A 23,891-nucleotide genomic window follows, 5' to 3' on the forward strand; every position below is an offset into this window, starting at 1 on the left:
GGCGGCCATCGTAGGAGCGGGCGGGGCGGGGAGGGAGGGCCGCGCTGGCGGGGCCGCAGCCGCCGGGGGCCTTCGCGGCTCCCGGGCCGCGGCGCGGCGTGGGGGGGACGGGGACCCTAGGGCCGCGCCCCGCCGGCGGGGGAGAGGTGATGGGCTCGGCGAGCGGGCTCCCCGCGCTGGCGGAGCCCACCGGGCCCCGCCCCGCCGCCGGGCGTCCCGCCCCTCTCCCGGCGTCCCCCGGCGGCAGCCATGGCGGACGGCGGCGGCGGCGGCGGCCGGGGTCCGCCGTGCCCCGGGGCGGCCGCGGCGCTGCGGCGCTGGGAGCAGCTGCGGCGGCGGGCGGCGGCGGCGGCGCCGTGGGCCCGCGGGCTCCTGGCCGTGGTCGCCGGGCTCGGCCTCTTCTACGTGGTGCTGCGGGTGCCGCTGCGGCTCCGGGACAGCTTGGCGGCCGGTGAGACGCGGCGGGACGCGGCGGCGGGGAGGGGGCTGAGGGTTCGCCGGGGGAAGGCCGCCGCCGTCCGCCCTGGTAGGCGGCCGGGCCGGGCTCCTGTGGAGGGCTGCGGGGCCGGGCCGGGCCGTCCGTCCTGGCAGCCGCCTGCGGGCCGGTCCTGCGTCCCGGTCCTGCGTCCCGGTCCTCCCGCAGCGACCTCCCCCCCATCCCCCCCCCGAGCGCATCAGCCCGGCCTCGGGGCTCCCGCTGTGCCTCCGGGTCCGCCTCGGTGACGGCGCCGGGGCGGCTGGAAGCCTCCGAGGCGGCTCTCCCGGTGCCCCGGGGGAATGCCGGCCGTGCCCCGGCTGCCTCCCCGCCCCACGCCCTGTCACTTCGCGCCCGGCTGCCTGTCACCGCCGACACCCGCTCCCCGCGCCGGGGTGTCTCGTCAGGCCCGAGGCCTGAACGGGGCCGGGGGGCGGTGAGCCTGCGGCAGGGGAGCTCGCCGTCACCCCCAGGCCGGGCCTGTCGCTCCAGCCTCCCTGCCGTGCTCCCTGCCAGCCCGGGCTGGTGGCCGGTGACAAAGCTGGCCGTGTGGTTGGGGTCAGAACCACAGTCAAGGTAGCTCTGGACAGCTGCGTTCCCTGCCTTGCGCTGTAAATGCCTGGAAGGAGAGGTCTGCGGAAAATGGATGTTCTTAACACTGAATAGGAGCTTGTGTCAAACCAGTATGTTTCCGTTTTAGGTTAAAATGAAATAATACAGTGAATTGTTGCGGTCCACCCGCCATGATATGGTTGAAACTGTAGGCTGCTTTGTCTAAGAACTTGCACTGAGTTTTTTAGATTGGGTATGTAACCTATTTTGCTGTCACAGATGGTTACAAACAGAAAATAATATACGGAAAGGATTCTCCAACAAAGTAACGTTATCTGTAAAGTTACTAGGGCTACATTGTATTATATATTTGCATAATATTTCGGAGTTGTTTAATAAAAAGCTATTTGTGTTTTTCAGTTCTGCCTGTTAAGTCTTTGTTTTTGCTTTTCTTAACAGTGACTGTGTTCTTAAGCACTTTGACTCCGAAATTCTACTTTGCCCTTACAGTGACTTCGTCTTTTATATCTGGACTGATATTTGTAAGTAGTCCACTTTTATTTTTTTAAACAACTATAGCACCTCTAAGGTGCTTTCATTAGGGGTAACTGCAATTGGCTTTTTTTTGATCAGACTCTAGAGGGTGCCTTTGTACTAGGAAGGAACTTGTTTAGTATCTTCTTTTGCTATGTGTGTTGTACGTTGGGGTGAGTCTAAGGAAAATAACTTGCGCTTGTTTTGGAAACTAAGGCTTGTTTTAAGGAGGTATGTGTCCATATATAGGTATACATATATGTGCGTATATACATAGATGATACATTAAAAATGCAAAATATATGTGCAAACTGTGCAGACCTCTCTGTGTAAAGAAAACACTGAGATTTTTATCTCTTTTAAACTACATAGTTAAGAGTTTAGCTTTCCACAGTAATTTTGGGGGGGCTTTTGTGCATGTGTCATCATGTAACTATCTTAACTTCGGTGTGAAAATGAGCCAATAATTCAGCTCATCTTCAGATGACAGTGTGCACAGACATGGCTGACTGCACGAAATGAATGGGGCACACTTGCATGCTCAGTTCTGCTAGCACAGCTGTTTCTGCAGTGATGATCATCTGACCCTGATGCAGACTGTGGCACTACATACAAATCTTTTGGGTTAGTCTTTATTTTCAGTATTAAAAGCTAAAGAAAACGTCTCTTCTCGTCAATTAAACCTATTTACCAGAATATGCAAAATGTGTTTCATAGGTGATTTTTTTTGTAGCCACCATTTTAAAAAAAAAAAAAAAAGGTGTTTTATTTATGTGGTAGAAACAACTTGTTTGCTGTAATGTTGCCTGGGTTTTGATTGAAGGATCTGAGGAAAGTCATATATAGAAGTGGATTCTGCTTGTGATAGGTCTTTTGCATAGGTTTGCTCTTAAAAGAAAAAAAGTGGTTATTGGTCAGTCCCTATTTATAGTAATGCTTTTTAACAAATAATATAGTTTGTGTAAACATTGCCTCTTTCTGCATGCTAATAAAAATACTCCTAAGTTGGTCCAGGGCTGACAGTGTGGTATAGTGCTTGAGGACTTGTGACATTTAGGTATTTTTAATAGCTTCAAAGGGAGAGAGTGTAATATTTTTGACCCAAAATTTCTGGTAAGTGAACTTAATTCAGCTTTTTCTCTTTGGACTTTTCTGAATGGCAGAACATGTTAATTTAACCGTCCATTTTGTGCTTTATTCTTTTAGATTATTTTTGTGAAATGAAAAAGCTACACCTGTCTTGAGGTTCTTGTCTCTATGCACAGTTTCCCTATCCAGGCAATTTCTGACAGGGTTTAGAGGTTATACTAATGATTGGGGGGGAGGACCATATGTTTGACTAAAATTTTACTGTTTTGGGTTTGGTTTTTTTTTTCAGTCTTGCTATGTGCGTGATCCTGCATGACAACAGAGGTCAAAACCAATAATTGTTAATTTTTATGTGTATAAGTTCCATCTATAGTAATTTGCAAGGGGATGTACTAGTTGTGAACAATTGGCTCTTAATTTCTGATGTTTGTGTTGGAAGGGTGTCACCTAAGGAAATTTCTGGTGCTTTTTTCTCCTGTGACAGGTGTTTGAGTGGTGGCATTTCCGAAAATACGGCACATCTTTCATTGAGCAGGTTTCTGTGAGTCATTTGAGGCCCCTCATTGGTGGTGCAGAAAACAGCCCTCCAGCACCAGCAGCATTCTCTGCTGGAGAGAATGAGACAAGCAGGCAGAATATGCCAGGTGATTGTTAATGTGTCCCAGCAGTTTTCCTTAAGCTTCAAGGCAGCTGATTCACAGGAACTGGCTTTTAAATGGTTTTGACTTTCCATTAGTGTAGTCCTTGTAAGAACTGGAGAAAGGCCTACGTCTTACAAAGTGCTTTATTAATAATGGTAAAAATAAACTAAATAATAATGTATCTTTGATCTACATCATTCATTATTAAAAATATGATTTAGAAAATATATTACACATTTAGCTAAAACTGTTTCAGTAACATCAGATATTTACTATTCTGAATGTTTGCAAGATAAACATTGTATGAGTATAAATGGCAGTGCTTAATCTTTCCACCAGCAATGTTGGGGAGCAAAAATATTTCTGGGATAGCAGAAGTTTATGAAGAAGATGATCGTATGATTGTGCTCAGGTTGTATAACAATAAAATTAAAGGAGCTTTTGAAAGTAAAACTGCATTTGCGTTACTGCATTTTAAAGTCAAGGTAGTATTTCCTATGCTCTTCATTCAAAAAGTACCTTTTTTTTTTTCCAGAGTGCAAAGTGTGGCGAAATCCTCTCAATCTTTTCAGAGGAGCAGAGTATAGCAGGTATTAATTATCTTATTTACCATTGCATATTTTTTTAAATTAGTTGGGGGCATACACATGACTTCTTCACAGAGCTTACACTAGGAATATCAGGAGATAGCTGGGGCCTGCAAGATTATAGGGGTGATTGATGCCAATCCTATGTTTAAAAGGCACCTATCCAAGCTTTGGCAGTTTCAGTGTTAAGAATGCAAATATCACTGCAACATCATCAGGTTTTTTGAGAGTAAAATAGGAGAAAACTTTATTCAGAGATTGAGACAGTGATTCTGAATCTAAATTCTCTTTTATTAAACTGATACGGCTGTATTGTAAGTCTCCTTGTGTTATTTCATAGGAACAGCTGCTTCCTAGGAAGCCAGTTCCCAAGCTGTTTAGAACTTTACAACCTGTACAGATTATGGAACAGTAGTACTTGAAACTTCTGGTTAGTAGCTCCTGCCTTCTATTAATAAAAATTTTCTGCACTAGCTTTGGTTGTTAGGCATATCAGGTATCCCCCTTGGTATCAGCATTACTATTTACTAGGAGTGCGTCTTACTGAAATTTCTCCCGTTCAAGATACATGTGGGTGACTGGGAAGGAGCCTCTTACATACTATGACATGAATTTGTCTGCTCAAGATCATCAGAACTTTTTCACATGCGATACAGATGCCCTTCGGCCATCAGATACAGGTACCAATGTCGTATGTGTAAGATGTATAACTGTTGGAGAGTGTAAAGTGGGTATTTTTAATATATTTCAAGGCAGTGCAAGCTATTGTGTCAGATACTTTGTGAAATGATAGCCTTTCCAACTACTAAGGAGGTTTAATAGATGTATGTAGTGAAAAGATGGTTTTTTTTACCTTGTGCTTTCTCTACTAACTTTAAGGCTGTCAGGATCCTGACATATTTTAAGATCTCACACTTTTCAAATAATTAACAACACAATATTGAAAACCTGGATTGTATTCTCAACAGCCAAAGATGTGGTCTCATTTAAACCTTAGTAATGAATAGCGCAGTCTCCAGAATTCTTTCGTTGTGTTCCACATGTTTAGTGCAGAAAGTGTTCTCTACCTGGTTATTGTCAGGCTGGGTGCGAGCTATTGTCAATTTGTCAAGTTCCGGAAGTGTTACTTGTCACCTGGCTGTGACATGCTTGATATGAATGATGTGTTTTTGTTTCACAAAATGGAGTGTATTGTCTCGCTTGCTAAGCCAAGACTAATATTTTGTTTCCAAAAGAAAACTCAAACATTTTTCCACTTTACTCTTGCTGGACAGCAGAAGGTTTTGTTCCAAAAGAAACATGTATAGATTCTTCAGTTTTCTTATCGTACTTGAGATAGGCCAGATATGTAACTCCATGAACGTAAGGTTTTGGAGTTCTTTTAGAACTGTAATTTAGTGTGAAAGCTATTAGTTCTGCACAGAAAATGGTAGCTCCAAGTATGTTGTTTTTCTTTTGCTAGAAGTTGGGTTTCGGTTTGGGATTTCCATTTTTCCCCAATGGAAACGTAATGGAGAGGGGTGTAGAGTCATTGCATTGAACTTTTGTTTGGTCTTTATCTGACCGTAATTTTGAATTTAAGTTTAATTCAAACGGCCCCTTTGAATAGATAGATTTTACCTTTTTTAATTGTTTCCTAGAACACTTTCTAACAAGGTGATAAATTATTATAGTATATCTTGAATTGGCTTTGCCATGTTATGCCACTCAAATGTGCTTTGTAAATTTAAAAAGAAAATTTTTAACCCTTTATGATCTGGTAGTTGTTTAAATACTTAAGTATGAAACTATACCTGTGCAAGACAGAGCTTACTCTATCATTGTTTTCTTTGAAGTTCTGTTTGAAAGCTTAAATTAAAATTCTGTGCAGGTCCGTGCAAGAACCTGTGTTTAACAATTGCTCCTGCCAAGCTTTCAACAAGTCTTGGGAAGTGTTTCCAAAAATCTGTAGCAATTTAGAAATTGTACATCTGCCTGGTTGTGTAAGCTGTCTTTGCTTCTCAGTGTAGGAGTTCTTAAATGGTCAGTGAATAATCTTACTGGTGGTGTTGCTTTCTTAAACTAAATTTGGGGCGTAATGAGAAGTTGCAAGATTCTGCTGTTTGTGGTAGAAACTCATGCTGGAATTAAAACACTTGTTTACTCTTTCCCGTAACAATCATATAGCAAACAGGAATTTGCAAAATGGAAGTGAATGTTAATGTAGAGCTGAGGCATAAGCAGCCAGCATTGCCTCCACTGGCTCCCAGGTGTTTCGCCAGTGTCTCTGTCCCTCACCAGCCTTTCAATGTTTTTGCAACAGTTATGCAGAAAGCATGGCGAGAGAGAAACCCTCAAGCCCGGATTAAAGCAGCGTATCAAGCTTTAGAGTTGAACAATGAGTAAGTTTAGAATATAAGTTCAATTGCTGTATTTCTAGTGTGAAAGATTAAGCGGAACGATATTGAGCATGCTATCAGTTTCTTGTTCTAATAATTTACTTTTAGTAAAGTTCTGAATAGCTTAAGGGGAACTTCCGTGACTGAGAATTGCACACGGGGCTGTCAGTTGCACTGAAGTATTGAACTGTTCTATAAAAAAAATAGCTTTTGTTCTCCCTTTTTCTTGGGAAAGATTTTTTAAAAAAAATTTTTGTATCAGTAGCAATAACAAATGAGAAATCTTATTCAGATGTGGAGCAGTCTAAATTGGATATGAGATTGTATGGCTTTCAGAGATGGCATTGTGGTAATACTGTATTTGGAGTTCATAAATGCCACTCCAGTAAGGGGTTTAAAAATACTCTTGTAACACAAACCAAAGAATTTCACACCCTTCCATGATCTGTTTTGTCATGTAGTCGTCTTGTTTTTGTGTAAAGTGTCTACCTCCTGGTTTTAAAAAAGCAAAGCAAACTAAACACAAAAAACCCTTCTCCAGACAATTACCAGAGCGTTTTTAATATTTCAAGGAAAATAATTTGACTTGCTGTTACAATTCTTTCTTTTGTTCTTTCTCCAAATGTGTGTTTTTTCTGTAAAATGGAAAAGGTTTCTGTTTTCCTGACAGTCACTGTTTGCACTCAAGTCAATATTTTGGTACTTTAATGTTGTCAATGCTTAGATATTAAACATAAGTGAAAACTGCCCATTTCTAATGCTTTTAACACTGATTCAAAAAATACTAAACTTTGTCCCTCAGAATAATTAGTGCGTTTTTTTCCTTATTACAGTTGTGCCACTGCATATGTCCTCCTGGCTGAGGAAGAAGCAACAACTATTGTGGATGCTGAGAAGTATTTCAAGCAGGCTCTGAAAGCAGGAGAAATGATTTACAGAAAGTCTCAGAACTGCCATTCCCAAAGCCCCCAGCATGAAGCACAGCTGAGTAAGGACTTTTGAATGGCATGAACTCTTGTTTTTATGTGAGCAGAAATGTAAAACTAAAGTTATAGTTAGTGATTCTAGTTTGATTCCCAGTTCAGTGAGGCAGTTCCTACTATTTTAGCCATGCTTATGCTTGACGTGCTATGTGATCTTTTGTAATACCTGAATGAATCTTCGGAAGTGGCAGTTATGCTGTGTCTTCATCGTGGGTTGCCTCGCTAAGGCTCAGTACATTATTGTCATGGAAAGTTAGATAGGTGGAGCAGATTAATGAAGCAATTAGTGTGTGTCAGTAGCACCTTGTTTTATTCCACCCAACATTTTGGAAAAAAACCAGAATTTTTTTGTCATTTAACCTAGTTAAAAGTTGCTGGCATTCATCTAGATGGGCCTTGATTGGGACAGCAGTAGTAATTATTTTCTGCTTTTACATGTGGTTAGGAAAAAGGTTGTGGGGTTTTTGGTGGGTGGTTGGTTTGGGTTTTTTTTGAGAGAGGGAAGGAGAGATAAGGATTGAAACTGATATACTAATCTTTTTTTATCTTTGTTATCAGGAAGAGACACCAATGTATTAGTGTATGTGAAAAGGAGACTAGCTATGTGTGCAAGAAAACTGGGAAGAATACGAGAAGCAGTAAAAATGATGAGAGATGTAAGTAAAAATTTAAAAAATTGAGCAACTGTTGTTTTCAGTCACATTGTCCAAATTGATGGTTTATAGTTCTTTTCTAGGTATCATAATTAATGTAATTGAATTATTTTCCAATGAGATTTGCACATCATGATTCTTTTTTTTTTTTTTTGAGAACAGTTTTTCTGGTTCCTACATGTAGGTTTTAGATTTTGTATTATATGATGTCATATGTTCACAGTTCTGTTGTCTGGTTTGCTTCATGCTTGACTCGGCAACTAACTTGTCAAAACAGCCAACTTTAGACTTCATCATAATTTTAGTTTCACTTGCCCAGGGTTTATCATGAGTTCTTTTTTCATAGGAAAATATTACTGACCAAACCAACTCACTGTGGGAGCTGTGCAAATTTGGCCTGAGAGCATGTTGTATACTTAGACTCAGTATACTTATTTTCCAGTAGGTGAATGTAGGAAAAAAGTAAGGTAGAAATGATGGAATTCTTTTCATGCTGCTTATATGTCAGTTTCTAATACTGTGAAAGAACAGAACATTGAAAAAGCTTAAATTATTGTACTGATTTCTATTAAGTATTTCAGTGATTCAAGTGCAATTCTATATCTGCTTAATTTATTTCTCTTTATTGATTTGCAGTTGATGAAAGAGTTTCCACTTCTCAGCATGCTGAATATTCATGAAAACCTCCTGGAGGCACTGCTGGAGTTACAGGCTTATGCAGATGTCCAGGCAGTTTTAGCAAAGTATGACGGTAAGTGATGCCTAATGGGAAATACTGGTGGTTTTGTATAAGAGTATAGGTGAGGTAGGCAAGGTGTGCCTGTCCAAAAGCAGATGTCTACCCATGATCTCAGCTAGTTGACTAGATTCCCTTCATTGGCAACCAATACGCGCTTCCAGAGTGCAAATCAAATTTTTTTCTTTCGAATGATGAGGTCAAGTTTAGGCAAGATAAATTGCTTTTTATTATTAAAATTACTTTTTATGTTTTTAATTCTAATCTGTAAAAAAATCTTGCAGCTCGCTTTGCTTCAATTCAAGGATTATTTTAGTTTTTTAATCTCTTCTACATCCCTAGTTATGCCTAAATTCATCAGCCTTTTTCAGTCAGCACATAGGCCTCTAAGTAATAGATGTAAATAAGCTGGAAAAGGTAGTTTTCCCTTCTGTAATCTTCCAGGCTTGGCCTCATGATTCTGTAATACTGAGGGTGCTTGCCAGAGATTAGCAATGTGCAAGCATACTGCTTGCCAGAGATGAGTGGTATGCAAGCTTTGGTCCATTAAATGGCAGTAGTTTACTTTCACTTTCCATCTCAACTAATACATTTCAGGTGTTGTGCAAGTCTAGATAAAGGTTAATAAAGTATATACTTATTTTCTTATTGTCCTCAGAGTTTTGCCACCTAGGTATTGCCCACATCACTAGTGTACAAAGTGCTGCTGTCAAAGCTGTCCCTTATATCACCTTCAGAATGGAGGGACGTAGAAGCAGTATTTTGTGGCAATCATTCCGTGCCCTTGAGAAGTTGGTATGTTCTCCCTTGTGCCTCTGTTCTTTATTGCTTCAGGGAATCCAAAGTAGGATATTCTTGCCCAAACCCTGTGCCCCTTGTGCGTGGCCACCCTAGCAGCCTGCTCCTGTTACTTGACTGTCCGTGTTGTTCTGTGTGGATTCTTACTAATTTAACAAAACCATTTACTCTTTTCCTGGTGCTTCTTTATGTTAACATCAGGAATTGTGACACTTTCTTAAGAAAGGGCTGCTGATTTTTTTTTTTTCCTAAGCATCTGGAAAAATGAGTATGAGCTTCAAACTCCCTGCAGCAGCACCCCTGTGTTTTGCTTGACACGACAGCCAGACTTCTAATAAGTGATGGACAAGCCCAGAATGGGATTTACAAAAAAAGCAAGAGCCATCTGACTATACACAACATGGTACTTGGGAATTAGACCCCAGACTTTGTCTGCTTTTAAAGTAAACTTGTACTGTGGAGTGCTAACCTTCTAATCTGTAATTGTCAGCTCATACTTGGCCTCAGATATTCTACAAAACCTACAAGTAAAAGATTTTTTCCCCATGGAACTGGAAAAGAATGGAAATTGCATTTTCATTAAAATTTGTCTACCTGTCTGTAATGTAATTTTTTTGGTCAGCTTCTAGTCAGTCTCTTTCAGTATTGTGTAAAACTCTGTGTTAATGTACAGTTGCAAAATTAGGTAAAGATTAGAAGCTTATTTTAAACCTTCATGGGTTAATACAGGAAAAGTACACTGTTCTTAAGTGTGTATTTATACATGCATTTCTCTTTGAACTCAGTTTCAGTGTCTTCGTGTGTTTAGAAAAAAAAATTACTGTTTTACACCTAACTATGACTCGTGTGAGTTTTTAGTCTGAGACTGACTGGTGACCAGAAAGAAGACTGTGCAAAGAAATTCAAAGTTTCTAATCATAGCTGAAACATTCCAGATGTTACATTCGTTGTCTGGTATACCCAAGTAAAAATCTTTAAGCTCAAAGGATGTGGGTTTAAAATGTTTGTCTTTCCTTAGAATCTTACAGCTTAATTATTTTATTTTATCATAGATATCAGTCTTCCAAAATCAGCAGCAATATGTTACACAGCAGCCCTGCTAAAAGCCAGAGCTGTTTCAGAAAGGTAAGCAAGCACATCTGTGAAAACAGTGGTTTGCTACTAATCTTGGGTTATGCTGTAAAATATGAATTAAAAAGGACTAAAGCCAATATGTAGCAGTTACATTTCTAAAAGCAAATTAAGTGTATTTATCTATACATATATGTGTGTAGTTAAATGTAATTTAAAGTTTCTTTTAAGCATCCATAAAGTTAATACAGGTGAAGTTGTTTTTCAAGAGCCCATGTACACGCACGTGCTTTTGTATAAATTTTATTTTCAGTGTCTTGCTTGTGATGTTCAACAGTTCTTTGTTTTGTGGATTGGGTGCAGGATATTTGTGGTGGTTCATGTTGGCATTTCACTTTTGTTCTGGTCTATTTGCACAGCTGATTCTAGCTTTACTTCCAGGTAGGTGATGCTGTAACAATCATGGGCACTCAATTACCTTACGTGATTGACATGAAGTTTCAAAAAGTTAAATATAACTTTGTCATATGGGCATGGATGACAGTCCAGATACCTAAATTAACACGAAATTTGTCTCCTAAAAGGGTTTGTTTATCTTTCTTGATAAATAAACCAATTTTTAATGAACTCCAATCTTACAATGCAAATAAATGCCTGGTTAAAATTTATTATTTATTACTTTTATTCCGTGTGGGTTTTTCCCTTCAGGTTCTCCCCAGAAACTGCCTCCAAAAGAGGGCTTAGTACAGCAGAAATTAATGCTGTGGAAGCAATTCACAGAGCTGTGGAATTTAACCCTCATGTTCCAAAGGTAAGAGTATTTTATTTCCTATTGGACCACTTTTTATTGTCTTCTGTCTAGTTATGTTATCATTTTGTTATTGGAGTCTTCCTAGCCCCATGTTTTCTTGAAGTTGATTGTAACTCCAGCCATTGCGTTGTTAAATGTGCTAGTATTTATATCATAAATGTTTGGTGGCCAGAATTAGTTGTTTGCAGTAAGTGATAATCAAACGGGGTTTTTTGCAAAAAATTTGAATTCAAAATTTTCTAACTTGTTGGAAAATCCAGTAATGTATTAATGAAGTCCCTTTATTGGGTAAGGGTAAGCATTAATAAATGTAAATTTAGATATTTAAAATCTCTGAAGCCAAATTAAGTTCTCCAAACAATAACCACTCATAGTACTGTGCTTCCAAGCATGGCTTCAGAACTCGGGTTATTGAAAGATCTACAGTCACTTATTTTCTTCATCCATGTGTAAACAAGATTAAGAGTCAGTATTGCTACAGGCTGTAATTTAATGTCTGGCATTACTTGAAGTGGCCAAGATACAGATTCCACTGAGCATTGGGTGAAAATAAAATCTTATATTGCTTTTTACTGTACTAGTATTGGTGATGCATTTGGTTTGAAACCTTGAATACAGAAGGTTGGCTTAGTCCTGGACCTAATCCTCTGCAAATGATCATGGAGTCCCAGTGACTATTGCAGTGAAGGCTCGAATTATCCAGCCACTCTATTCTGTCTGCCTGTCCAATCTAATAGAATGTGCACTGAGGAAGCTAATTGCTGGGAGAAATTGCTGCTTGTTTGCATGACTGATCAAGAGCGTAGCAAGTTCATTTCAGACAGTCTCAGACAGATTTTTCTTTAGCCTCTGCCTTTAGGGGAAGAAGATTATAACGCATTATCTACAAGTTCTTTTATTTTGTATATCCTCCAGTTGTTTCAGGAGCCTCGTATACCTTTTTAAAGAAGTTAGATATAATTTCAAACAGGCTGTTTGCAAAATATGTTCCGCAGTTCTACAATCACAGAAACCGATTCTAGTTACAATAATTTGATCTTCTCTTCTAACTGTATACCTATCCCAACATCTTCATGATTTTTTAATTATGATATTGCCTTGAAACACCAATTTATTAGATGGCAGGGCAGAATTTTATTGGTGCTGGCTATCTAGAGCTGTGAAATGCTCATAGTCAAAGCAAACAAGTAAACAAGGGCACAAACAAGTGAAGTAACTTGCCCAATGGGTTACAGTGGAGTAGTGGGGAAGAAAATCTGAGTTTCAAATTTGCAGTCAGTTCTGTCCCATGGACTAAAAGTAAATGAGTATGTAAAGTAGAAATTCCTTTGTTCTTGCATGTGATGAAAGTGGTTGTCTTTGCATATAACATCATTTTGCATAAGGAAAATAAAATAATGTTTGTTTCTCTTTGTTCTGAGTTATGCTTTTACAAGGATGGGTTTTGTTTGGAAAGTTAGGAAGGCATTTTACAGTGCTGGAAAATGGTACTCTTAAGCCATTTCAAATTGGAGATCAGTAACTACATTTTGATAATGTATGAAACAATCTTTTCCCATCATCTTCTGAATATCTTACAAATTTTTATTGTGTATAAAGACTTTCTTAAATCTGCAAAACCCAAGATATTTTCAGTAGTGATATCTTGCCTGTTCTGTGGGTAAATGTGGACGTGAAAATTTGCCAGGCTGTGGAATTTTTCTGTATATGTGGTAGCATGGGCACAGAGACAGCCAAAGCCTGGAGTTCACCATTGACATGTTGTGGCAATGCTTGCAGTGGGGCTTCATCACCACTATTGTGTTCATATTCCCTTGCTCTCTGCGCAGTTAGTACAATGGAAGAGTGGGCACTACAGAGAGCATGAGGAGTCAGGTCAAGGGTCAGATATTTGAGACCATTTTCCCACAGCAGCCCTGTGTGAGTGATCCTTTACTGTGTTAAAAAAAAAAAAAATTAAAAAAAAAAAATTGAAGAGGATTAGAGGGGATTAGCAAGAATATTACCCTCTGGAGTGTAGGCCCAAGGCACTAAGAGAAGAACCTAGCCAGGCAGTAAATGTGCTTTATTTGGCGAGGGCACAACCCCTCCTACATTCCTTCAAGAATCTGAATGGGAAAAGTTAAGTCCTCAAACTGGATTAGTAAATAATCTCATAGTTTGTGGCATCTGCTGAAATAAATCGGCGAGTTAGCTGCATTCTTACACTTTGGGAGACAGTCAAAGGAATGGCCAGCTACATTGATCAAAGATGTGGATTAACTTGGGCTGTTATTGAATGAGACACTATATGCTAGGAGAGAACAACTCACAGGTAAATACTAGAGCTGAAACTGTCATTTCATTCTTGTAAAAATTACTCATCTGTTTTTAAAAGTGAAGTTCAAATGAATACCTGTCTTTTTTTAATGTACCATGAGAAAACAAAATTGCATGTCCTGTGTTTCAAGGGAAATGGAAAATGATTAATCCTTGTCTTCTTTGACCCTTCTGTGCATCACATATTCTGCTGATGTAGGGAGAAGGCTGAAATTGAAAAACTCTGAAATCAGAGATACTTTGTGGTAGTCCAGAAAAACCACATTAAACCAAGATTTTTTGTGGGTTTGGTTTATTATTCTTCCTTTGGTTAGCATACTGACACTTTCTGGTTTTCTACTCATACTCGAGAGCTAACAAGTACTTAGTCTCCTACATTGAAACTTTGAGTGATTAAATGATGAGCAAAAATACCGTTGTTTTGTTTTGGTTTTTTTTATCAGTCTAAACTTGTATCTTATTGGTAGTGTACCTGTGGCATTATACTTTATGTATATTGCACAAGCATGTATTTTATTTTGCCTTACTGGAGATGCTTTTTTCCGCTGATATTTTGTGTGTGAAAACCCCAATTTAAGAGTCTTATACATGGATGTGCGTTTTGCTGTTTTTCGCTTCCCATGTGAGTGCAGGCTGTCTGCACTGTGTCAGGATTGGGCTGTTTCTTCAACAGGTGGAAGTTGGCCCCTGTGCGATATGCTCAGTTATGCCTCAAATGATCATTTATGTTTCACAATTAAACATTTTGGAATATTCTATGTAACCAAGTATGCTTTCCATTTTTACTTTCAGTATTTACTAGAAATGAAAAGCTTAGTGCTACCTCCAGAGCATATTCTGAAACGAGGGGACAGTGAGGCAGTAGCATATGCTTTTTTTCACCTCCAGCACTGGAAGAGGATAGAAGGGGCTCTAAATCTGCTGCACTGTACATGGGAAGGCAGTAAGTATCTCTCCTTGTTTTATTTTTTCTGTACAGTAGACTAATCTCTCTGCCTTTATTGACCTCAAACATGATTGGTTCTCTTTGTGAGAAGCTTGTCGCTTGGTTTAGATACAGATCTAATGTCACTCACTCTTTTTTCAGCATTTAGGATGATCCCATATCCATTAGAGAAAGGTCATCTTTTCTATCCCTATCCGAGTTGCACAGAAACAGCAGACAGAGAGCTGTTGCCAAGTAAGTGGTTTCTAAGCAGTAATGATAATAAAACATAAGCTAAGGACATGTTCAGTTTGTGGTATTCTGTATTTACCTTACTGTGATTTTTTTAGTTTGAGCTTCCTGTGAAGGGGATTCAGCTATTTGTTGATGTCCCTCCCAAACGATCCTGAAGCACTTGACGTGTGTGTGTGGTAAATGTTAGCTTGATTCTGTAATAACATAAGTCCTTCAAATATGAAGTCTGTGTGTGGTACATTCAGACTAAGTTTGGCCAACTTTGAGAACAACAAAATGGACTGGTTCTTTAAATTACTTTTAAAAGAAGCCATGGATTTGACTACTGTTGTAGAGGAGTCATTTCCTTTTAGCAAGGAATAAATGCATGGTTCCAGTCCTGCCTTTGGGTGTCTAGCAGAACGTGTCTGTGATTTTAGGGAGATTCCTTTGTTAATCGATAGCTTCGTAGAATATGTATTGCTTTCTGTCGTTAATTCATTAGTACATATTTGTCTGCTAGACAGTATGCTTCCTGGAACTTTTTACCTGTGTAGATATTTCTATGGCTTTATACTAACACTTGACACTGAAAAGTAAGACTTGTCCAGCTGCCGATTACTTCAAGATTACTTTATGTAATTATGAGCCTACATCTTTTTTTCTTTAGGTAAGGCAAACAAATGAAATCACTAGGGCCTGTGCTCATCATATTTAGGAAAATAGCATTAATTTAGATTAGAATTGGACTGTTAGTTGTACATGTTAATAGAATTCCTTTGGGGGTGAACTTCTACATCATGAAGAAATGCAAGTCCCACGGGACTGGAAAGGGCTACTGCAAAAGCGACAGCAGACCCACTGAGACCACAGCTGTGGAAAGGAAAACTACACATACATGTTTCTATTTAAAAGCCTGAAGTTATATTTAAAATGTGTAATTTAAAGTTGCCCCCAGACTGCTTTAAATTACTCATTTCTCACTTATGCAGGATATTGCACAAGGAATTCCTTGGTTAGCAACTAACCCTAAATTGTAGACTTCCCAGCATAATTAAACACCAACGCATGCAGATATTTCAACACGATCACTCACACATTCCTGTTATGTTTTAAATATAAAGCTACCCATAAATAAAATCATCTTAACACTTTTATTGCAGTACTTCCTCAAGAAATCTTGACACTTAATTTTTTAAAATTTATCTATTTAACATAATGTTGACCAAATCAGTCATGCAGAAATCCTGTATTGATGTGACTAGTAACAGTTCTCAAATGGCTGTGAACATACAGAATTCTCTTTAGTTGTCCTTACCTATTTCGGATTTGATTTTAATTTTCCAATGTAGGATAAACTAGTGCAAAAAGAATCCTTCCTTTTTTTTTTTTTTTTTTTTACACTTTCCTATCTTACACTGGGACCTTTCCTAAATTATATTGCTCCATGTTTTAAAAGTCAGGTGAGTTTCTACATGGTATGAGAGCATAACAGTGTTCCATAGTAGACAAGTAGTTTCTTTGGTTGCTCAGTAAAGAGGACTGTGTTGCTATCGTACTGTATCATGACCTAGTAGGGCTGGTTGCATGTTAAGAAGGTGAACTGATAATCTCTGGGATAACATTAAACACCTCTGATGGGCATTAGACATGGAACTCTGAATGTTCTACTAAATTGTGCTCCAAAATCATGTACTTAAAAGCAAAACAAAATCCAAGCACTTTGCCATTAATGAGTTGCAAGAGCACAAGCCACTTTTGCTGGGCTCGCTGTTACAATGGTAGCTTTCATGTGCCAGCATTCAGAAACAGTAACTGAGAGGGTAAAGTGTCTTTTTCCTCCTCAGACTTCAGATTAAAAATGAATACAATTGTATATTCTTGTTTTACGAAAAGGCTTACTTAAATTCTGAGGCTTTTGTTGGATTTTTAAAAACAGCTTGTCAAGAAGTGTGCAGCCCTTTCATAATTACTTATGTCTATAGAAACTTTTTTTTCATCATTTAAAAACCCTTTAAAATCATTGGATAAAAGTCAGAGCTGCAGGTATTCAGAGCCAGTAACTAATTGCAAATTCACCAAACAGGTCCTCAGCTGGTAAGCAGTAGTAGTGTCTTGAGTGCTGAAAGCTCCATATGCCAGCCCTTAGCCTGTCTAATCACCTTCTTTTGATTTTGTTACCATAGATTGGAAATTGCAAGGAGCTGCTATGTACAGAATTTATAACCTAGTCCTGGGACTGTTTTCTTTGAGGTCTGCTCTGTCAGCTGCTCTGAAAAAATTTACTGTAGCCTACTAATCAGAAATCTTTGAGAAGTATTGAGGAGCTACCTTGCATGTATATATAACATGATGGTTGTTTTGTACTTGCTGAGCTTCTTACATGATGGGGACATGTGCTGTTCTCTTCAGGTATCAGGATTAATGCTTCAGAGAATTGAAAACACCTGAATTGTTTAAATTGGTCTAGGTAATTTTGAGAGCTTGTGAATTTTACAGTTCTTCCCTCTGTCCCGTTAAAAGAGTAGGTACCAAAAAGTAAGACTGATGAAATGCTTCAAAAATAAAGCCCATGCAAGTGAAAAAGAAGATTGGGAAGAGAGGGATGTAATGACTACTACTAATAAAGACAAGCATTTAGTGTAGGGGAAAAATTTTTTGAGAAGTTTAAGCACTGGGACCTAACATGTGCTGCACAATAGTCTTGAGTCCACACTTACTCCTTCTGAAAGTCTAGAACTGAGTTGCAAGACTGTGTAAATAATTCAGAAAACTGTCCTTGATTATCAAATGTCAATATTCTTTTTTTTTTTCCTTTCAGCATTTCATGAAGTCTCCGTTTACCCACAGAAGGAACTTCCCTTTTTCATCCATTTCACAGCAGGCCTATGTTCCTTTTCGGCAATGCTTGCCCTCCTTACGCACCAGTTCCCTGAGCTGATGGTCATTTTTGCTAAAGCTGTAAGTATTGTCTCTGTCATGGGGCTTGCTTAGGTAACTTGTGGGATCTTTGGGAGTTTTGAGGTCCATGGTTAAGTATGTTCTAGTCAGTCTCATGCTTGTGGGGCATGAATTATTTTCTTTTGTAAGAATCTAGTGACAAACACTTGCTGAAATTTGGGCAAAATGTCTATTTTGACAAGAAGGTGAACTGTTACTATAACATACCGTGGCTTTAATTTGCACTCTTATGGTGAGAGAGCAGCATTTCAGCACCAGAGAAATTTTGTCACAGAGCACTGTGTTGAGTATGGATTTTATTCTCATAGAAGTGGAAGACTGCAGTGTGAGAGCCTCAAAAAATAAATTTGTTGATTGGAGATTTTGAGAAGTGTGTAAAAGGCAGGCTGGACTGCAGGAAAAACAGGTCTCTTGAGCACTGGAAACTAGTAGCATGATGTGAATGAACCAATGAGAACAGAGGAAAAGTAACTGTTGACTTCCAAGCCAGGTTCAGAAGTTAGTTAGCTGTCACCTTTTGGGAACTAGACCAATGGGTTTATATCTCATCTGGCTCCAGTTACTAGAGAGAATGCATTCATTGACCACAGTTCTGTCATTTGAGTACCTGTTCAAGGATAGAAACTGGACTTGACAGTGGCAGTGAGGCTTTTAGCTAGATACATTTCTAATCTGTGCTGCTGCTTTAAATGTATCCAAGTATGTCTGCTGTTGAGCCTTTTGTTCCTATGGGATCCTTCTGTGCCCATCTCCTTTCTCCCTCTGCCCTGCTCTTTTTAGGGTTTCTTTTCCTTGGTTATCTGTTAACATTGCTGCTGGCTGTAAGCTTGTCATGTTTCCCTGGACTCTGAAAGCTGTGCTGACTTACTTTGGCAGAGGGAGAAGCTGTATAGGCAGCTTCCCCTCCTCAGTTCTCAAACTAAGCCATGCAGTATATTCAGCCTTTATTGAACTGTGAATCTCATGCAGTAGAGCAGAGTGGCAAATAAAGAGCTCTGACCTCTCAATGAATCATGTATTCTAGCTTTGCAAGTCAAAATAGAGGTTGAAAGGTGTTGTGTTTTCTTGCTGGTTTAATGCAACAGGTAATGGAGACCTGGGAGGTAAGCCTTTTTTCTTAAGACTGCTTTGTTCCTAAAAGCGTTGGCTTTGCTAGCAATTCTAGTCTACAGTGTCCAAGTCATGCAGGTCTGAGAGTGGGGCCTCATTTCCACACAGTTCTGTTGATCTTTATGTTGGAAAATGTAGTTGGACATGCCAGTGACAAATTTCAGTGCGGCTCATAATTGGCTGGGATCATAGTAACTAGGGTCTAACTATCTGCTTGATTAATTCTGTAAGGACTGCATTAGTAAAGTTGTATGATTTCCAAAGAGATACAAGGTCAAATGTTATGCTAACAAAGAATTGCTTGGTAAAGTTCTCTCTGCTGGGTTTCTTGAACAAAAAAAAAAGACTTTGTAGGAGTTAGTTGGCTTTGCATAATGGCATTTTGAATGTCAAGTGACATGTCCAAATGCGGGGAAAAAACTCCCAGGGTTTGGTCATTTTGGCAGTGTGTTTATTTCGCTTGTTTTCTATAGGAAAAGATAGATAGTGTCTGTTCAGCTGAAAAGAATGATCAAGAAGCATGCATATTGCCGCATCATTCCACCGAGGCACGGTGGTGGCAGGCACGGACGAAGGGGTTCTTGCCACTCACTGTGCTAGTTTAATACTGGCAAAAGTGGAAGCTGTGTATTGAGATAAACAGACAAAAAGTGAATTCTGTATTAATCTCTTGAGACTGACAGCTGAGAAGGAAATACCATCTTCCAGTATTGTGCTATTTTAGATAGAATTAATGTTAGCTCCCAGTCACACTCTAATGACTAATATTCTTCCTTATTTTAATTATTAGATTATTGTACTCTTGATCCCATTCCTGATGTTTTCAGAAGCATTCAGAAAACTTGTAAGAAACAATGATATTCAATATCAAACTAACACTTCTGATTTTATTCATAGATTGCTTCAGTATTTTAACTATAGATAATGCTGTGATTGCTGCTAACACTTCATAAAGCATTATCTCTTGTGTTCTGGAGGTATGTGGCAGTAGCATCTAGTTGAATTTTCATAATGAAAATGAAAGTTTACCTTCTCTTTAATGACACCTGCCTCTCCACCTAAGAAAACTGTAATAAAACAATTATTATTTGCTGTATCTAGTGTTATATCTGCAGGTAATTCCAGTGCTTTAAGCATTCTGAATGAAATTTTTTTTTCCTGTGTATGTCATTATTTCAAGTATTTTTTCATGACACTGTTTTAACTTGCTAAATATAGTAATTTGAGATAATAAAGTTCTAGATGGTAGATAGCTGGAGTGCTTTGGCCTTACCGAAAAAGCGATACAAAATATGTTTCCAACAAATTGTTGAATTGTTGGATTTCCAGCAAATCTAGAACACAGTTTTAGGAATGACAATTGGAAAGTATTGTGTATACGGAATTTTTCACTGTAAATCTCTAAGCGACTTAAATATGACTCCTTAGATTACATTTCAGTTACTTCTTACTCAAACTGTTATTTCCAGCAATTGAATCTACAGCAAACTGCATGCCTCTAAAGGGTTTTAAGAAGTTGAATACCTTTCTATTGACTTGAAAAGTCTGAGTTTACATATTTTCATTTGCTAGTGCTTGAGTTTGTTTCCTCCATAATAAATCACAGGGTAAACCTTGGCAAATTGCTAAAAATATTGTAAGTGGCCAAAAATCACAATGAAGCATTTACTGGTTCCAATGTATACAGCGTAATACACCATCAACAGAGACTTGAGCACTGGCACCGGCTGTGAGTTGGCTCCCTCTGGAACGGGAGGCAGTCCTGCCTCTGTGCTCCCTGGCCCTGGGACCAGGCGCCGGAGGGATTTTTGTTGTGTCTTGCACAGGTGGAAGGGTTTGCAGGCACTAGGGACTGGTGCTGGCAGAAGTGCTTAGCATTTATGCGTCCAGTTAGAGCCAACTGTGGCTTGTTAGTTCTCTTGCAACTCGGACTTTTAATGTTCTTTGACTAAGGGAAGATGTACCATGTGAGTCAGTGCCAGTGAGGACAGTGGAACAGGCAGCGCTAGAGAGCTCCGTATGACCTGCAGTATGAGTGCAAGTGCTCTCAGTGGGTAAGACCTCAGCCTTGCTCTTTGTTTCAGATAGATTTCTGATCTCGTGGAGAATCACTCTGTTCTTGATCATCAGAGACAGCTCTGTTTCTTAAGTAGTTGCTGTTCAGAATTTTCTCAGTAAGTGACAGAAGGGAGGAGGTACGCAAAAGGGATGACAATCTATACAGTTCACTGAGCAAGCTGAAAAATACTCTGTTACATAAAACAACTTCTTTTGAAACTGCAGACAAAAGGGTCTGATTATTTTTCCATTCAGTGTGAATTTTTATTAATAATTACATAGGTGGAGAACTGGGTAGCTATACATCATCTTGCAAAAGTGATGTTGCACAATTCGTTCTGTATTATCTTATAAAGACACTGAGGAGTCTGCCTTCAAGAAAACTAGAGATGCAGAGTGACAGCAGGCACTGTGAATAGTCTTCTCAGAAGTTCCTGAAAACAACTAACATGCTTACCTTCCAAGCAAATCAATCCCATTTTTTAAGTCCAAACCTTATGCTACTGGAATAGACCAGTATTAGTTAATGTTAAAGTATTGAAAAAATATTGCAGCAGTGTTCCTGCTGAAAACAACTTCCTTGTTCAGGGAATTGGACAAAATTCTAAGACAGTACATGTTCCAAAGTGTTATGATATGGATCGCTTGATATTTTCACAACACAGAAAGAAGTCATGGGACTTAAACTAAAAATTGGCTAATTTTTATGGTTGCAAGATTAGGAGAAAACATTTCTCATTCTGGTTGTTCTTTAGCTCCCTGTTAGAGGATTCCTTGCCATTTTGCTGATAGCAGCCATCTAGAGACACAAAATAGGACTAAACAGAGCCCCGTCTGGCAAGTCCTGCTTTCTGTGACACTCTGCTTTACTTTCTGAACAAATCCCCCTACCACTTTCCCCAAAGCTCATTAAGTGAGACTGGAGAATTAACTTTTTAGCCAGCTGCTGAACTTTTCATATTTATAAACACTTGAGTCTTTTGCTTATCTAAGAGAAAATGTGTATAGTTTGGAGATGTGCACTTCCCTGCCAATGTGTAATGAGTGGTTCTACACTTCATAGAAAAAAAAGCCTGAAGTTTCCTGTCACAGCTGAGTGTCGATGCCAAGGGCAAAGGTTTCTTGCCTTGCTAATCTACATCTTAACTCATGCACTTAATGTGAAGGTGCCACACGCAAACAGGCAGGGAAGAAGCTAGCTGCGATGAAAAGTTCCTGCGCTGCTGTGAATGTTATGTTTTAAAAGCCTTTTTAATGTAATATTTGAGGTTATGATAGAAGCCAGGAGGGCCAAAGTAAAACCCTCAAAGTAAATGAGTCCTGTCATTGCTGCCTCATGAAAAGAGGGTTTGTATGAGGATAACACGAGTCCCAGCAGAATACTTGGGGGATGGGTTGAGAAGGTGCAGGGGAGTTTGTGCCATTTGTTTTAGCCTAATCTTTATTTCTGGAACTATTTAGATGGCATCTAAAATATGGATCCTGTCTGGAAGCATGGGCCAGTCTTGGTGGACGGTCTGTTCGGTTTTCACACGTTTGAGTCGATGACCTATAAATAATCCATGCCTGAATATCTGAGAAAATACATTACCCTTCTCCCCAGTCTGTTCAACACTGAAGGCACACTGCTCAGAGCAGCTGGAAGAGTTGTAGCACAGAGAAACGCCGTCCTAACCCCTCCTGCTTCTGCCTAGGTGCTGCGGGTGCTGTGGCCTGTGACTGCTCCCAGCGTTCTGGCCTCAAGCTGAGTGGACCATGCCGGGGTGAGTGGACAAGGCTGGAGCTGTGGCTTCCAGAGGGTTTTTTCTTTTGTGTGCCTTGGCTAATATTTAATGTTTACTACAAGCCTATTTCGTGGCATCAGCATTGAAGGGATTGTAGCTCTGTTGCCTTGAGGGAAAGATATAGGGTGGTTTTTTGTTCATACCTTGAGCCTGTAAAAGGACATTGGTTTTGAAACTGAGCTAATTTGTTGTTGTGTTCTGTTTCTTGCAGTGCTTTGGGACTCTTTCACCTTTCAGCTTCATTATGGAAAATATTGAGGTCCTCCTGCTCTCCAGTCTCTGGCATCCACTGACTCCAGTGTGACTGGAGTGTGCTTTCCACGATGGTTCAATTTTGTTGTTCTCACAAGCCTCCCCCTCTGGTGGTTAGCTGACCCCTAGACATGGGGGGCAAGGAAGAAAGCTGGGCTATTCAAACTGATATCTTTGACAGGCTTCCATGTTGGTAATGGTGCTTAACGTATGAATTTCTTCTTTGGCCTTAGTCTGTAATCATCTAAGAAAATAGTTTTTGTTGAGCAATACCTTATTGCTCTCTTAATCACTTGTACAACTGGAAGCTAGTACTTCCTCTGTAAGAAAGGAGAGGACACAAACTGAGCAGATGTTTGGAGTATTGACACTTCCTTCTCAGCTGCAGATGTACCAGATAATTGGCTTAGATTTAATTTTATAAACCTTTCTCAAAATATTTGTTAACAGCAAAGTATGGTTCTGCTTTCTTTATTAAAAGGTTGCTTCTTAACACATTGAATTTGTTGACTTCTTAAGCATCTGTTTAATATAGATTATAGTGTGCAAACAAAGATTGTTTCTACTGTATCCTGTGAGCTTGCATTACGCAAGGACACGGTAGTATAAACTCCTCTGTTTTGTATTGTTACTTGTTTAGATTTAATTGTGCATCTTCTGTCTTTCAAACCACTTTACCTTGAAGAACAGGATGGCTTCTGAAAGTGCCAAAAGTGGTTGTGACGTTTGCATGGGAGTCTTTTTGGGAGACCTGAATTTTCAAGCGTTAGTCCAAAGTACTGTTGTTGTTGATATCAAGACTTGAAGAGAACTGAGATGTGGAGCACTCTTCAAAGGAATTGCTTCATTATACAGACCAGCCACAAGGGTTTGTTTACTGCAGAGGTGAAAAGATGGTGGTGGCAGCCAAATGGTTTGAGGTAACTGGTGTGACCTCCAT

The 23,891-nt window shown here is 39.6% G+C and overlaps 1 protein-coding gene across 4 annotated transcripts; it reads left to right on the forward strand.

Annotated features, from left to right (window-relative positions):
- The first annotated feature begins 57 nt into the window (after positions 1-57).
- Positions 58-23,448, forward strand: ST7L (suppression of tumorigenicity 7 like). 4 transcript variants are annotated; one of them, XM_069771803.1, is made up of 16 exons: positions 61-451; positions 1,487-1,569; positions 3,135-3,294; positions 3,827-3,881; positions 4,443-4,558; positions 6,181-6,259; positions 7,090-7,244; positions 7,798-7,895; positions 8,529-8,643; positions 10,479-10,551; positions 11,206-11,308; positions 14,420-14,570; positions 14,715-14,807; positions 17,608-17,747; positions 22,610-22,678; positions 22,911-23,448. In XM_069771803.1, the coding sequence occupies exons 1-15, from the start codon at positions 250-252 to the stop codon at positions 22,661-22,663; spliced, it is 1,677 nt and encodes a 558-aa protein (XP_069627904.1). In that variant the 5' UTR covers positions 61-249; the 3' UTR covers positions 22,664-22,678; positions 22,911-23,448. The 4 variants fall into 4 exon arrangements, with proteins under 4 accessions (XP_069627907.1, XP_069627904.1, XP_069627906.1 ...); XM_069771805.1 differs by lacking the exon at positions 61-451 and adding an exon at positions 663-1,106; XM_009922658.2 differs by lacking the exon at positions 61-451 and adding an exon at positions 1,107-1,158.
- Positions 23,449-23,891: the final 443 nt, after the last annotated feature.

The sequence above is a fragment of the Haliaeetus albicilla genome, chromosome 26 (genome assembly GCF_947461875.1).
Source record: "Haliaeetus albicilla chromosome 26, bHalAlb1.1, whole genome shotgun sequence".
In the NCBI taxonomy this organism is placed as follows: Eukaryota; Metazoa; Chordata; class Aves; order Accipitriformes; family Accipitridae; genus Haliaeetus; species Haliaeetus albicilla.

What these genes read in the sequence shown, in the direction of transcription:
- ST7L (XM_069771806.1), top strand. Translation starts at nt 250, where the DNA reads ATGGCGGACGGCGGCGGCGGCGGCGGCCGGGGTCCGCCGTGCCCCGGG. An exon ending in AGAGGAGCAGAGTATAGCAG is followed by an intron (nt 3,882 to 4,442) that starts GTATTAATTATC and finishes CTCCCGTTCAAG; the next exon opens with ATACATGTGGGTGACTGGGA. An exon ending in AGTTTTAGCAAAGTATGACG is followed by an intron (nt 8,644 to 10,478) that starts GTAAGTGATGCC and finishes ATTTTATCATAG; the next exon opens with ATATCAGTCTTCCAAAATCA.